The sequence below is a fragment of the Pithys albifrons genome, chromosome 15 (assembly GCF_047495875.1).
Source record: "Pithys albifrons albifrons isolate INPA30051 chromosome 15, PitAlb_v1, whole genome shotgun sequence".
NCBI classification, from domain to species: Eukaryota; Metazoa; Chordata; class Aves; order Passeriformes; family Thamnophilidae; genus Pithys; species Pithys albifrons.
The window spans coordinates 16,109,489-16,125,698 of NC_092472.1; the positions used below are offsets into that span (position 1 = coordinate 16,109,489).

General features: G+C 47.0%; 1 protein-coding gene across 1 annotated transcript in view; it reads left to right on the top strand.

Annotated features, from left to right (window-relative positions):
* Positions 1-14,279: 14,279 nt before the first annotated feature.
* The window catches only part of KLHL3 (kelch like family member 3), a 58,170-nt gene continuing 56,239 nt past the window's right edge, over positions 14,280-16,210 (top strand). The window contains exon 1 of the mRNA XM_071570530.1: positions 14,280-15,421. Within this exon, the coding sequence (XP_071426631.1) occupies positions 14,658-15,421 (764 nt within the window). The 5' untranslated portion in view covers positions 14,280-14,657. The remainder of the gene's footprint in view (positions 15,422-16,210) is intronic.

Sequence of the window (16,210 nt, forward strand, 5' to 3'; positions counted from 1 at the left end):
GAAGCACCTCCCAGCCCATGGACAAAGCCTTGTGTTATTCAGAATATACCTTGTGTTGTCTTATTCAGAATATACCTTGTGTGGAGCTTTTCAGAGCAGTGTGTGCTATGGGTCTGTCACTGCAGTTGGTGTCCTTAAGGCTTTGAGCAAATGATTAATTACAGCAATGGGAAAGTGGGTGGTTATTAGTGGGTTTCTGTATATCTGTGGAGGGAGGTTGATGTCCCCCTTCTGTTCTGAGGGTCTGCTCTGACAGTGCTACAGACCTGAGACAGAAACAGGAGTGACAGCAGCTCTGGTTAAACTTGTATGGGCATTTTCATCCAAATCCACCAGCTGTGGATAAAGTTTGCTTTTCAGAGTAAACTATTTTAAGATCTGTCTCTGCTGAAGATTAGCAAGGTTAATGAATTCCAATGAGGATAATCAGAAGAGAAGAATTGGGCCCTGCCATCACGTTGCTGGCTTAGACATCACACTTATATTTTCTTTAGGACTACAAAGCAGTGTGAGCTAATACTCCAAATCCTCCTGAATTAATCAAAATTATGTGTGCTTGAGCTCATGTGGCATTCAACACCTCTGTGAATGATTCCTTTAAGGCAGTTTCCTGTTCTGCTGATGCACTGAAGAAACCATGGCCTTTTTCCTCAGTCTGACTTGAGAAAAATGTAAACCAAACACTGATCACTTTGTAGTTACACACACAATTATTTCTGTATCAGCATTTATCAAGGGTTGTCTCATTTTCCTACACACTCTTCACTGTTGTACAAGTTTGGCAAATGATACCCCCAATTTTTTTTTTTGTGGTTAAATGCAACAGGTACTCAAGAGACACCGAGTTGACTCTTCTTTCAGCTCCAACTTAAACAGGTGTCAAGCAAAAAAAATCTGATATTTGCACAGTTCTGTTGTTATAAAACTAATAACATTGGGAAGAATTAGGCTCAGCAGAATATCTTGATGGGTTTGAATTTATCACCAAGTGAAAATCAATCTTAAATCAAAGGCTCACCAGCTTTCTGGCCAGAAAGAGGTTGTTTCCAACCTGGGAAAGGAAAAAAGAAGGATGAAAAGAGTTACTTTTAAAATAAGTATGTTATACACAGATACCTTTGAAAACTTGACTTTAACTCACCTTAATTCCTTTTTGAAGTTACTGGAAAACTAGCTGGAAGGAGCTCATTCTTCACCCCTAGTAATGGTGTTGAGAGCCTGTGGAGAAAGGAGAATGAAGAAGCAGAGGGAGGTTACAGAGGATGCACAAGAAGAAGGAATAGGTGGATGTTTCATTACCAGAAACAATCTGCTTGTGTGTAGAAGATTTGTCAACCTTTTCGTAGGAATAATTGGCATTCTTGAACCCCTAATGAACAAAAAACATCTTTTGGTTGCTTGCATGAGATTAAACACCAAATCCAGAGTTAAACTGGGAATTAAGATTGTGTAGCTGGTTTGCCCCACTCAAAGAATATTCCAGCCAGAGTTATATCCTTGACTGCTTTATCCTGATACTTCTGATTGACATAAGCTTGGTTGCTTCAAATTAAGATTCTAAAAAACCCCCACAAACACAGTTGGAGCATCTATTACCTCTCTCATTCTGATTAAAATACCCTTTTAAACCACCTTACTCACGCTGGAGTGGGATGTGGCTGTAAATTTATGTGACTCTACGTGGCCCTGATGTTCCAAACATGACTGAATTTGTGGTCAGGGCTGACATTAAGCCCCGTAGTATCCCTAAATAATCATAGAATCAATTGGGTTGGAAAAGACCTCTGAGATCATCGAGTCCAACCCTTGGTCCAACTCCAGTCCCTTTACCAGATCATGGCACTCAGTGTCATGGCCAAGCTCAGCTGAAAACCTCCAGGGATGGGGAATCCACCCCCTCTCTGGGCAGCCCATTCCAATGACTGAGCACTCTCTCTGCAAAGAATTTTTTTCTGCTCTCCAACTTCAATTTCCCCTGGCAGAGCTTGAGCCCATCGTGTCCCCTTGTCCTATTGCTGAGTGCCTGGAAGAAGAGACCAACCCCCACCTGGCCAGAACTTCCCTTCAGGCAGTTCCAGACAGTGCTGAGGTCACCTCTGAGCCTCCTCTTCTCCAGGCTAAACACCCCCAGCTCCCTCAGCCTCTCCCCACAGCACTTGTGCTCCAGTCCCTTCTCCAGCCTCGTTGCTCTTCTCTGGACTTGCTCCAGCACATCAATATCCTTTCTGAACTGAGGGGCAAATGCACCTGCCTTGGTTGCAGCTCTGTTGAGGGAATGGAATGGAAACCTGAACCATCATTCTGAGAAAGCCACTGAAGGCTGGTGGCTCAGATAGATTTTGTGGTCCCTTTGCAGGGCAGGGACAAGAGCTGGACACCCCAGTGTGTGTGTCCCAGCTCTGCTACAAGGACAGGGGCTGTGAATGCAGCACAGTGACCCCCTGCAGAACCACAGTGTGGCTGAGCACCTGGAACCCCTTTCCCTGGAGCAGCAGCAACTGCCTGGCAGGGCTTGTCACACTGAAAGAGGACAACAGGCAGTAAAAGGTCAATTTGCCACCAACAGTTGTAATTGTTGCTCAGATGAGCTCTGCTGCCACTTTAGGAGTGTGAGGATCTGCAGTCTGGCTGCTTTGCCCCAAGGGTGATCCTTTCCTCTGCTCTGCCTGTGGAGTTCCCAGATCTGAGCCCTGGCCTTTGAGGAGAGGTCAGGTTTTAGCAGAGGAGCTGCCCTGGGAGCAGATCCACCTTCAGAGACAGAATCTGCTCTTCCCTGCTTTTTATGTGAGCAGGAGAAGCTGTGGGGACTCAAAGGCCACGAGGCTGAGCCAAGTTTGTAATATTTTATGCACTATTTGCTAAATTTGCTTATTTATCCATGGTTGCCCAGCACAGTTTGATGGCAGGTGCTCAATGTCCTCTCCCAAGAATTCAGGGTGGCTGGTGGGGCTTCCCTGGCATTTTCTGTTTGGGAAAAGTCCCTGAACTGACCTGATCAGTTCACTTGCTGTGTCAGTTTTAGGCACATTCTCCACCTACACCGTTCTTTTCTCAGGAAAAATTAATTTCTTCTCACTGTTTGGTTTGTGCTGGGAGTAAGGAGTGCAGTCTTTAGTACACATCATTCTGCAAGGCAATTTAAACATTTCCTTGGCAGTAAAACAATTACACCTGTCTTGTTAAACATGTGGAGTATTCACAGCATTACAAAAATAAGTTACTGTAGTACCTACTGCAGCATGTTGAACTAAATGTAATAAATACTGGCATTTTTAAAGCTAATAAATGTTAGCAAAATCAGTGTCCTTGAACTGCAACTACAGCTGATATCAGAATCCAAGTGTTTAATGAAAAGAACTTATTAGTTCAACATCTAATCCATGCATTTTGAAAAGGATTCTCTGCCACAGGGAGAGTTCAACAGTAAAAGCTGTTAGAAACCCCTCAGCCTTGTTGTTTCATTCCTCTGTCTGCAGAAATATTATTGAAACATTCCTAAGCAAAAGAAAGGTCTAAAATAAAATTAATTTTAAAAAGGCTTTCTTTCCTAAGTATTTGCTTACCTATGATAAAGATGAATACTCCCATCCCTTCAAGGTGACCAGTAAGTGTTTCAATTACAAATATTGTTTATTAAGTTCCAAAGTAATGCACAGATAACATGTGGAGGAAATTTTCCATTCAATTTTAAATATAGGAGGTACAGAATAAAATAATGCTCTTAAAGATATATTTCAGTAACTTTTGCCACAGTTTTATGGATTTTCTGACTTCTTACCTGATGAAAAATTCAAGTCATATCCACACTGCCTGTAACAATTTTCCTCTTCCCTTTTTGTGCTTACAGAGCCAGCGAAAACATCTTCTTTGTGTGTAAGAGAACCCAGAGCAAAGCCATCTGCTGCTAAAGCAGTACTTAAACTCTGCTTTCTTCTCTTCCTGAAACAAAGCACAGATCCACAATTTCCAGCTGTACTGAATCCTCCAGGCTGCAGGAAAGGCTGCTGAGGAATAAACCCAGCTCTGGAATCCAAGGAGAGGCGAAGAGCAGTGAGCAGGGAGGAGGGAGGACCAGTAGTCATGGGGATGGATTTGCCTCCACTGTGCAGTTTCCCTCCACCTTGTCAAACACCTTATCTTGCAATTTCATTTTTAATTATTTAATCTGTTCTGCAGTACAAATGTTTTCCCTGCGCTGGATTTCATACTTAAACATCTGCAGATGGCATGTTGCTTTCCTGGCTGATATGACCATACAATAACCTGCTTGGGAAGAGCATGCACATCCCATTAAGTGTATCATTGGCTTTATTGCAATTAAGATAATCAGATTTTCATAATAAATTGATATTTTAGCTAATACTCCACAGATACAAGAATATTCCTGAAAAGCAAAGCATGGCACGTTGCATTAGCACATAGTGAAAAGGGGCTTTATTTTGATTACTGTTTTTCCAGTATAAGTCCACACTTTTTACAGTCACTTACTTACAAAAATTAGCATTCAGCATTTCCCTACTAATATTTAGAGTGGACATTTATGGGATGGGAAAGGAAATGTTTTCCTTAGGATGTGCTATCAGGTAAGTTGCTCTCTCGAATTCATACCTGGTTCCACTTAACCCCCAGCATCTTAATCTGGGTTGTTGTGGGTTCTTTGTTTGCTTTGGTTTGGTTTGGTTGGTTGGTTTTGTTTTTTGTTGGTTTTTTTTTTGTTTGTTTGTTTGGTGTTTTGGGTTTTTTTTGGGTTTTTTTTTTTGAGAGAGAATGATCTTTGAAAAGATGGTTGGTTGGTTGATTTTTTGGTTTTTTTTTTTTTGGTGTTTTGGGGGTTTTTTGGTTTTGTTTTTTTTTTTTGAGAGAGAATGACCTTTGAAAAGCAGGAGGATTTTGGAATGAGCAATACTGATAAAAGTGCAATTTAGAACTAATTATCTGAAAACATTGTTAGTGGTATTGCTCTTGCAGACACTCAGGGTGGGGTGGAGGAAACCCCTGGGATCAGCCAGAGAAACCTCCTGTTTCTCATATAGTTGTATCTATTCCTGATGTGTTTATCCAGCCTGTTTTTAACCATCTGTGGTAATCCTACATTGGGTATTCAAGAGCCTAATTTGCTGTTAGGAGGACTCCTTAACATCTCCTCCTAAAATTTCCTTCTTATTTTAGCCCATTGCTTTTTATTCTCCATGTGGTCTGGGAATTCTGACATTTTAACCAAAAATGCTACAATCAAGCAATGTGAATATACTTTTCTAAAGCATTTCTAGAACTTGCTGGTTTTGATTATGTCAAAAATTCTTTAAAAACAAAGCTTTGCCAAAGTACTTTAGAAGTTCTCCTTCTGGTTGTTCTGTAACCCAAGGAAGTGAATCAGGACCTGAACATGCAATGTGGCAGATAAGCATCAGAACAAGCCATAAAAAAGCATTATCTGTTTATAAAGGGGATAAGTCAATAAAATTAAAAGATGTTCTGATTCTATTGAGGAATTTCAAAGGTCAATTTGCTTATTTACACACGCCTCTGTTTCTAATATAACTCCATGCAGTCCTTCCCCTGTGGAAAAGCTGGAGTGTTTCACGTGGGATCCCTTGGCTTTACAGTCACACCCACCTGCTGCCTTGTGTGGATTGGATTGTGCTGGAACCTGCTGAGGGTCAGAGCACATCCAGCATCAGAGGCTCGTGGGTGTAGCTGCTCCTGGAGAGTTTGTGCCTGATGCCAAAGGTGTGTGTGCTGAGTGGGACCTACAGCTGTGCAGGAGGGACCGTGGTTTATTGTTTTGATCAGATGTTGGAGTTTCTGTTTGCAAATAAGGTTAATGGATGGCAGAATTGTATTTACTTTTTGTCAATGATCGTGGTATTTCTAAATTGCTCTGTAGTAAGTGATGGGTGAAGTGCCAAAGTAGTTTTATAAACTCTAAGTTTGTAGTAACTTCTGTTGCACTGACAATGTGTTGGTGAAAAATTCTCTGTCATGTAAGTCCTTTGAGTTCACCTTTTGCTTTGGCATTTCCATGATTCCTTGCCCAGCAGGAGTCTTTGCTGATGGTTGACCACTCTAAACTTTTGCTTGGTTGCTTCTCCCACGTAGCTGTGCAGCAGTGCTTGTTCCTACCTGGTGCAGCCCCTTCTTCAGAAAGCAAGATTTAGTGCAGATGGACAGGTACAGTTTCTCAGTTCCCAGTTCTGTAACAGCAGGTCAGCCAAGGGCTGGTTTGGTGACCTGTCACATCTCTGAAGGGCCACAGAATTGTAGGGTGTTAAGGGTGGGAAGGGACCGTAAAGATCATCTTATTCCAACCCCTGCCATGGGGAGAAACACCTTCCACTATCCCAGGTTGCTCCAAGCCCTGTCCAACGTGGCCTTGGACACTCCCAGGAATGGGGCAGCCACAACTTCTCTGGGCAACCTGTGCCAGGGCCTGCCCACCCTCACAGGGAACAATTTCCTCCTAATCCCAAATCTAACCCTGCCCTCTGGCAGTGGGAAGCCATTCCCTGTGTCCTGTCACTCCGGGCCTTGTCCAAAATCCCTCTCCAGCTCTCTTGGAGCCTCTTCAAGCACTGGAAGGGGCTCTGAGGTATCTCCAGAGCCTTCTCTTCTCCAGGTGAACCCCTCAGCTCTCCCAGCCTGTCTCCAGAGCAGAGGGGCTCTTGGAGCATCTTTGTGACCTCCTCTAGGCTCGCTCCAGCAGCTCCACATCTCTCTTACAGTGGGAGCTGCAGAGCTGGAGGCAGCTGTGCAGGTGGAGTGTCCCAGGCAGGGCAGAGGGGGACAACCCCCTCCCTCACTGCTGCCTTTGCTGCAGCCCAGCACACCTTTGGCTCTCTGGGTTCAAACACACATTCCCAGCTCGTGTTGAGCTTCTTGTCAACCAACACCCCCAAGTCTTTCTCCTGGAATATTTCTTCCTTATAAGCACTATTCTTTATAGCACTTCAAAGAGGCCCAGAGAGATAAACAAGAATAATTGGAAATCTCCTGTGTTGGTGTTGGATGTGCTGGTTAATGCCAGGAAAGTAGGATAATGTGCCGTGATGGAGGAAAACCACAGCCCTTTCACATTTCCTGTTTTGTGGAGAGATCAACACCCTGGTGAGGGATCTTCAGTAAATAGCTTGTAATGGGAGCAAACCAGCAACAGCTGAATATCAGCTAAGTATGCAGTGTAAATTTTTCTCCAAAGATGTATAAGTTGAAGCTCTACTCCATGATTCAGAATTTTTTTTTCTTAATTGTTAAAAATTATCCCCCAAATCACTGCCTGGAGTTTGTCTCCCTCCATTACACTGCAGAACTCTAGAGAACAGCTCTGTAACATCCTTGATGCCTCATTCTGATTCTCAGTTCTGATTCTCAATTAGTTCCTGCCTAGAATGAAAAGTCAACTGTTTGAAAATCTGATTGAACTATAAATGAGTTACTTATAATAGTAGATTCATTTTTGAAATTATGTCATGCCACGAACTGTTGGCTGATTTCTGGACCTTCTTGGGTTGGCACAGAACTGTGGTGGACATGGAAGGTTTAGCATCTTGATTCTTTGGGTCAGCCAAGTCACTTTTCTCACTGAAAAGGAGATAAGTTATGTGAGAATTTGCAATAGGAGGGTGACTGTGTTAATTCATATTTTCATAATAGATTTCATTTTCTAAACCCTGATTCAGTTCTTTGTAGCTTTCTAGAACTTCTCCAGTTGGTTTTTACCAAAAGTGATCTCTGCTAAAAAATGAATTATTTCAATAGTTCACAGACCTGGGGGGAATATGATAATTTGTGTCTCTGTTTTGTTTTTTTTCCCCATTCTACAATCTTTTTATAACAACACTGTAAGCACCAAACCCTGCTGTTCTCGTGCCATGACATCTTTCAGTGTCCTAATTGTTAATTAAGAAATACTTATATAATCAAAAGGTTTTTCCTGCTAATCTCAATCTGTTTCAGTTTTCCAGCATGCAAGAGCAGTTTTGATTTTCTGAATTAAAATGATGGATTCTAGATTGCTATTTTGTGTCTAGGAAGTCTCACTTCACACCACCTCATTTTAAAATGCCTTGAATAGCAGGGATGTCTTACAGCTCATTTCAGGCAGGTACTTACTGAGCTTCCTGGCACAACTCTGCCTGCTGTGTTCAAACAAAGCTGAGTGTCAGTCATGCAAAAGCTCCACAAAACCACCCCCCAGATGTTCTGTGCAATGAGAAATAGATGGAGTCAGGAATAACTAAGGAAAAAAAAAAAGAAAGCAAGTAGATTTTAATTTAACTGGAAAATACATAATGAAAGATTTGCAGATGAAAAGGATCAGAGTGTGGCCAAGATTGGTGTTGGCTCCAGGTCTTCCCTTGGCAAAACTTACAATTCTGGTCTGTCTTGGACTGAGATCTCCCCTCTCACATCTGTCCCAGCATTGCTGCATTCTTTGATCCTTCACAAGAACCTTGACTTTTCAGACTGTATTTTGCAGCCTTACTTTCATCCCATCACTTCAAATTATGACCAGCTTTTATATAAAATTTTAGGAAAGAGAAGAAAGGAAATCAACCATTATTACAGAAGAGTGAAAAGATGAAAGGGAACGAGAAAATGAACTTCAGAGGCAAGAAGAGGGAGGGCAGGATTTAAGGAAAAAATGGTAATTAAGTCCAAAGAAAAGGATTCAAATTCAATTCTCTGATGAATTTCTGCTTCACCCTTCACAAAGGTGTGTTTCTCTCTCTTCAGCAAACTCCCCTTACAAAAGGCTCAGGGAAGATTTTGTTCAGTTGATAAACTTTGATACTACTTACTGAAGAAACAGTTCCTGTGGGTTGCTTTGTAGTTATCTTCTTATCTGTAGGTATCTTATTTTGCTTTAAGCAGATACAAGGCAGGGGTAGTGTTTAATTCCCCATCTGAATTCACACAGGGCAGAGATTTTCATCCTGAGGAGAGTCATGTTCAAACTTTAGGGATGCAAAAGACTATCCAGTTGCCTCTCAATGATTTTTAATCCATCTTTTTCAACAAAACCCCCTCTCCCAACCAGCTCTAATTCACGGTGGTCTCCAAAGTAAAGTCACAGGTTTGATGTTTATGCAGATTAAAGTAAAAACAGCAGAACAGAGTGAAAGATAAACCTTTCCAGGAAGGGAGGAGCTCTGTCAAGGGCAGCTGTATAACTTTTACAAGTTTCACACCTGTAGCTAAAGGTGCCAGGATGGGGAAGCTGGTGCTGCTGCTGAATGTTTTAGCCAGAATACCTTCCTATGACCTGCACAATGACCCTCTGTCTGAGGTGTTGCTTTGGGTAGGAGTGAGCTTTGAAAAGTCTAATAATGTCTCTTTGAAAGGATGAGATTCAAAAGCCTTGCCTGAATGTGGATCTCTTGCCCTGTGGATCTCAGGGTGATGTGAGGAATTAGGGTTGAAACTCCTGTACTCCCAACTCTTTCCTCCTCTGCACAGTCAGAAAAATCTGGATGAAATGTGTGTGTAACTAAAATGATGTTATTACAATTTTCAAGGAGCATCATGTCGATGCAGAACTAACAGTCTGCAAGGAGGAATCCTGTGGGTTTCAAAATACTTTCTGTCTGCTGAAGGGTAAAAGCAGACTTAAGTCTAGAAGGACTTAAGATTGGACAGATTGGCCGTGGCACTGAGTGCCATGATCTGGTAAAGGGACTGGAGTTGGACCAAGGGTTGGACTCGATGATCTCGGAGGTCTCTTCCAACCCAATCCATTCTATGATTCTATGACTGCACTATACTAAAAAACATAATTAAGCTCATTAAAAATCCAAGTGATACACTTAAATGTAAAAAAAAAAAAATAATCAGTACCTGTTGACTATGGAAGCCACTGATATAACTAGATTAAAGAGGTTGAAATGAGTTAAAAGGATATGACTTTGTGTTTATATGAAGGTTTAGATAAAAATATTTATAACTAGTGAGCTACTTTTGATTTCATAATGTTTTTCTATTGCCCCTCATGCTCTTTCCCAAAACTTTATTATTCCTTTACTTTCTTGGCAGTTTGGACCCATTAAACGGCATGACAAGACTATGTTTCTCTACTGATAAAAATTGATAAAAAGAATTCCTTAATAATTTATTTTGTAACATCATTTATGAGGAATATATAATAAAATAGGAATCCTAGTGCTGGAAAGGGCCTGTCTTGTCTCTGGTTTATGATCTCTTAAGCAGTGATGCCCTCCAGTGGACTCTAAACAGGCTGATTTCTACTCGAATAACTGCATGAAAACAATGTGGTTTCTTTCCAACACTCTAATTAAGGACACTCAAATTAAAATATCCTGTGAAGATGTTTAACATAGGGCATTATTTGGCCAGTGCTTCTGGTCTGAGAAACATTTCCTTCAGGTGATGACACAGGTGGATCTTTTAACTGAAAAAGTGCCTAAATTTGGAAACTTCAGCTGCTTATACAATGATTTTTTTTATTCTCTAGGTTGCTATCAGAATGAAACAATGCCATGCTGCAACTGCCCTTTCAGAAGGGGGAAATCATGCATTTCTTTTGTGTGGTGCTTTCCTAAGAATTTTTAAATCCATGGGGGAGTGTTATGTATTTCCTCAGTGAAAAACAGTAGGAAGATACGGTGGAGAAGCTGCTGTAGCTGCTGGAGTGTTGTCTGTGCCACATCTCAAGCCCAGTGAGACCCACCTTTGGTTCTGTGTGTGGCCCTTCCTGTGGGTCATATTTGCAGTGGCTCATGTAGCTCCAGGGAAAAGGGACGTTTCAGGAGCATGGAAAGCCACCCAGTCCATGGAAATGTGTGTAACAAGTGACTGGCTGCACAGATCAGGTGGCTGGATCCCTCCCCAGGCACGAATCCCACAGGAGCTGGAGAGGTCGTGCTGGAGTGGCTGCAGCAGCTCAGGTGACCTGGGCAGTATGAAGGTCAGTGGGATACTCAGGAAGCTTAAACTGATGCTGGGCTGTCCGGGAAAGCTGCAGCCCCAGCCCTGGTGGGACCTGTCAGGGCACAGGGAGGTGCACAGTGCACTGTGTGGGGACTGAAGTGCTTTCGAGAGAAGGTGTGAGCGACAGGAGGTCACTCCCAGGCAGCTGGGAAAGGTGAGTGCACAGGAGGACAGCAGGTCAAGTGGAGTTCGGCCTTTCTGACGTGTTAGAGGAGACATTTTCACCTGCAAGTGATGGGTATGTCTGTCTTAAGGCTGTTTTCCTTTCAGTAATCAACCAGTCAGAAATGCAAATGAAGAGGAAGCATTTGGGCTACACTCGAGTTGTGTCAGTGGCTGATTTTTCCTGATTTACTCACATCTTGATGACCCTCATCTCCTCCTCCTGATGCAAGCAGTGATTTCTTTCTTTGATCTCTTCCTTGGCCTAGTTGTCTGTCTTACTCTCAGGGAGAGAAAGTGAGCTGTAAACAAGTATTCTCTTTTCTTTGTTTTCCACTGAGGCCACAAGCAGCTCTTCTTAATTTTTCTTCCTTTTTTGCTTTAAATTATTTCAGGTCAACAAAACTCTCATGGATTATTTTCTACATGAAATATATTAATTTTTTTTTTTTTGTGAAGGGCCACACAGCTTTTCCAATAACTAGTAGGCAAAATACAGTTTTGTGCTTCCTGCAATTGTGTGGAGCTTGCAGATGACCCCTGGGGAGAATCTGTTCATTTAACAGAGTAGGATGTATTTGTTTATTTTTAAACCACAAATACTTCAGTGACACTGTGAGCATATTCTCTTTTCTACTAGATAAAATGGTTTTGTCTGTTCATGCATTGAGATAAATGGATGTAAACATGTGAGTGGTTGTCAAACACAGTTATTAATATTTCTATCATATTAATACATTTCTTTTACTTTAAATTTGGTTATAACAGTAAAAAAACCCCCAATTTAAGAAAAATTAGGTTACTGTATTGGAGTTATGAATGCAATTGGTTAATGATAATCAAACCCTGTGAGACTAAAGCATGTTCAGCCTTCCTGGACTTCCTCCCAGGCTGTGGTTGACCAACTTTCCAGTACAGTCAGTGTTACACTTGTGTCTCCAAGGGAGCATTTCCAATTCATATGTATCAGGGGGATGTTACAGTTCTGCTTCCTCCCTCCTGTCAGCACCAGCAGATCATGTAAAAAAATGTTTCAGAAAGCTGAGGCAGCCGAAAACAAAGTTATTTTTCTTGATAAAATTATTTTTGGCTGTCTCAGTTCTCTTAAGTGGATCGCTGTGTGTTTGTACAAGCATCAAGGCTGGCACATGGGAAAAGGAAGGAAGGATTCCAGGGCTGGAGTGAAGCAATCCCAGAGCATATCAACTCAGACAACTGTGGAATTACATCCTGACACGGTGCCCAACACAAAACTGTAACACTGCGTGAACTGACCTTCAAGGAAAGAACATTTCACCACATCAGCCACTCAGCTCCTGGGTGGTTTTAACAGAAACCCCAGTGGCTGTAAGACCAAAAAAAAGAGAAAATCCTGTTCCTGGTGAAAAAAATCATGAAGTTGAAAGCAGTGCTGCAGTCTTCATGCTGCTAGTGTTTAATGTACAATTAAAGTAAAAAAAAAAGAAAGAATGATCTCGCTATTAGTCATTTCACAGGCCTTGAACATCCTTGAACGGCTCTAATTATTTCTCAGAGAAAATTCCTCCTTTTCAGAGCCAAGGACAGATTTAAGGGTGAGGAGGCAGTGACAGAGTTGGGAAGATGACTTGGAAATGGGGGAGGAAACAGTAGCTGGGAAAGTGAGTGAGAAAGAATCACAGAATCGTTTAGGTTGGAAAAGCCCCCGAGATCATCAATTCCAACCATTCCCCCAGCACTGCCAAGGCCACCACTCCCCCATGTCCCCAAGTGCCACACCTCCACTTATTTTAAATCCCTCCGGGGATGGGGAGTCCAACTGCCCTGGGCAGCTGTGTCAGGTCTTTTCTCTGAAGAATTTTTTCCAGATATCCAATCAAACCTCCCCTGGCCCAGCCTGAGGCTGTTCCCTCTCCTCCTGTCTCTGTTCCTGGAGCAGAGCCCAAATCCCCCGGCTCCCCCCTCCTGTCAGGGGGTTGCAGAGAGCCAGAAGGTCCCCCCTGAGCCTCCTTTTCTCCAGGTTGAGCCCCCCCAGCTGCTCCAGCCCCTTCCCAGCTCCATTCCCTTCCCTGGACACGCTCCAGCCCCTCACTGTCCTGAGAGAACGGACGGGGCAGTTGGGAGTGTTGGAAAGGGGGTTGATGGACACAGAGGGGGAAGAGCCATCGCTGAGAGGGAGCGAACGGGACCTGGACAGAGCGGAGTGGCGAAGGACACGCTGTCCGCGGTGGAAGGCGAGGGACAGGGAAGGACACACAGACAGCAGAGCCCGGAGGGTGCGTGTCCAAGGGGCGGGCTCAGGGGGATGGACCAGGCTCTGCTCGGGGGTGCCTGCACTGGGCAGGAGGCAGAGACAGATGCACAGGATGGTCCCCCCGAACATGAGGCACAACTGCGGCACCGTGCGGTGCCCGGAGCGGGTGCGGGTGTCCCTCCCTGCGGGACAAGCACCGCGTGGACTCCGCGCTGTGCGGGGCGAGCTGGGGGCGACCCTGCGGGAGCATCACCCGGTGCGGAGCCTCCCACCGGGACCCGCTCCGGAGTCGGCGATCCCGGCCCTGATTCCCGAAATCCCAGCCCCGCTCCTCCCCCGAGTCCAAGCCCTCATCCCCATCCCGGCCACGCTCCCCTCCCGACCCCGGCCCTGCTCTCCTGAACTCAGTTCCAATCCCAGCCTCAATTCCCTTCCGATCCCAGCCCTCATCCCCCGGTCCGGCCCCGATTCCCCCCCCATCCCAGCCCCGATTCCCCGCCGATCCCAGCCCCGATTCCCCCCCGATCCCGGTCCCGCTCTCCCGATCCCGATCCCCCGGTCTGGCCCATTCCCCCCCGATCCTGGCCCCGATCCCGGTCCCGTTTCCCCCTCAGGGCCCCCGCAGCGTTCCCGCCATTCAAACGCTCCCGCGCCCCCCGCGCGCCGCCGGGGTGAGGGGGCGTGGCCGCCGCGGGAGGGCGCGCGCGCGCGGCGGCGGCTCCCCATTGGCTGCCGGTCGCGGGGCCCCGCCCCTCCGTTGGCTGCCCCGCCGCGTCCGTCAGCGGGCGCGCACCGCCACCGTCGCGGGGGTCGCGCCCTCTCATTGGTCGATATTCACGTCCATCTCCTCCGGGGCGCCCGCCCCTTGAAGGTGAGTGGCTGGTGGCGCGGGCGGCGCGCTCCGATTGGCTGTGGCTGCGCGCGGGGCGGGGGGCGGGGGCGGGGCTCGCGGCGGCCCCTTTGTGTGGGCGCCACTCGCCGGCCGCGCTCCCGAGCAGCACCGCCGCCATTTTATGCGCGCCTGTGCTCGGCGCCCACCCCCGCCCGCCTTTCCGCGGGAGCGGCGGCTCCGGGGACGCCCCGACTGCGCGGCCGGGCCGCTGAGGCGCAGCGGAGGAGCCGCCGGGCCGCGCCGAGCCGAGGCACCCGCCGCGACACCCACCGCCGCAGCCCTGAGGTCGCGCTGCTCGCGGCGCGGGGAAGAGGCGGCAAGACGGAGCAAGGGGGGAAAAAACCTCCGGAGCTGCCCCCGAACAGGAGGAGGAGTCTCGGGGCCAGGCCCAGGCGCGGCGGCGGCGGCGGCAGCGGCGGAGGCAGCATGGAGAACTCGCAGCTGTGCAAGCTGTTCATCGGCGGGCTGAACGTGCAGACCACCGAGGCCGGGCTGCGGGAGCACTTCGCGGCCTACGGCACCCTCACCGACTGCGTGGTCGTGCTCAACCCGCAGACCAAGCGCTCCCGCTGCTTCGGCTTCGTCACCTACTCGGCGGTGGAGGAGGCGGACGCCGCCATGGCCGCGTCGCCGCACGCGGTGGACGGGAACGCGGTGGAGCTGAAACGAGCCGTGTCCCGGGAGGACTCGGCCCTGCCCGGCGCGCACGCCAAGGTGAAGAAGCTGTTCGTGGGCGGCCTCAAGGGGGACGTGGGTGAAGGGGACCTGGTGCAGCACTTCAGCCAGTTCGGCCCCGTGGAGAAGGCCGAGATCATCGCCGACAAGCAGAGCGGGAAAAAGCGCGGCTTCGGCTTCGTCTACTTCCAGAACCACGACGCGGCCGATAAGGCGGCCGTGGTCAAGTTCCACCCGATCCAGGGACACCGCGTGGAGGTCAAGAAGGCCGTGCCCAAGGAGGACATCCAGGCGGGCGGCGGCGGCGGCTCCTCCAGGCCCTCCCGGGGAGGCAGAGGAGGAGGAGGAGGAGGAAGGGGCCGGGGCGGCGGCGGCTCCGGGAACAGGGATCACAACGGGCTCTCCAAAGGGGGCGGCGGCTACAACAGCTACGGCGGCTACGGCGGGGGAGGAGGAGGCGGCGGGTACGGCTACTACGGCAGCGGGTCCTACGGCGGCGGCGACTACGGCAACGGGTACGGCGGGTTCGGCAGCTACAGCCAGCACCAGTCCTCGTACGGCCCCATGAAGAGCGGCGGAGGAGGGGGCGGAGGGGGAGGCAGCTGGGGGGGCCGCAGTAACAGTGGACCGTACAGAGGAGGATATGGAGGGGGAGGCTACGGGGGCGGCTCTTTCTGAGCTGCAGTGCCCATACCCATGGAGGGGCGGGCGTGCAGAGCCCTCCCTTCGACACGGGGCAGCTTCCGAATGGTTTCTTCCCCTCTCCCGCCGAACGGCAGCTCGTTTTAAATGCCTCCCTGCTGTGGGAGCGGCTCCTAAATGCCCCCTGAGGGTCGCCTCTGCTGCCTGTGCCGCTTCTTCCTCTCTGAAGATGGACTGGGCGCCACATACACTTACTTTGTGTTACAGTCATTGATGGACTGTATTTTTTTATTATTACCTGGACCTTGGTCGTTTTTATACTAGCAACGAAAAATGTCTTGTTTCGATTTGTTTTTTGGGGGGTGCGGGGTGGGAAGTTGTCTTGCTGATCTGGAGTAAAACCCGGGGAGCGTTGGGGGGGGAGTTTCCTTTGTTGTAAGGACTCGATACCTGGTTACTACGTTTTTTTCTACAAAAGCTACTCGGATCCCATGACTGACTTTTAACATTTCTGTAAAGAAGAAAAAAATGGTTTTTACGTTTTTTATTTTTTAAATAAATCATTGTGTTCATTGACCTTTACACGTCTAATTTTTTTTCCTAGGATCAATTCCGTACGGTTTTAAGGCTTTTCTAGGTTTGAAGCAAGTGTTCTGCTTTAA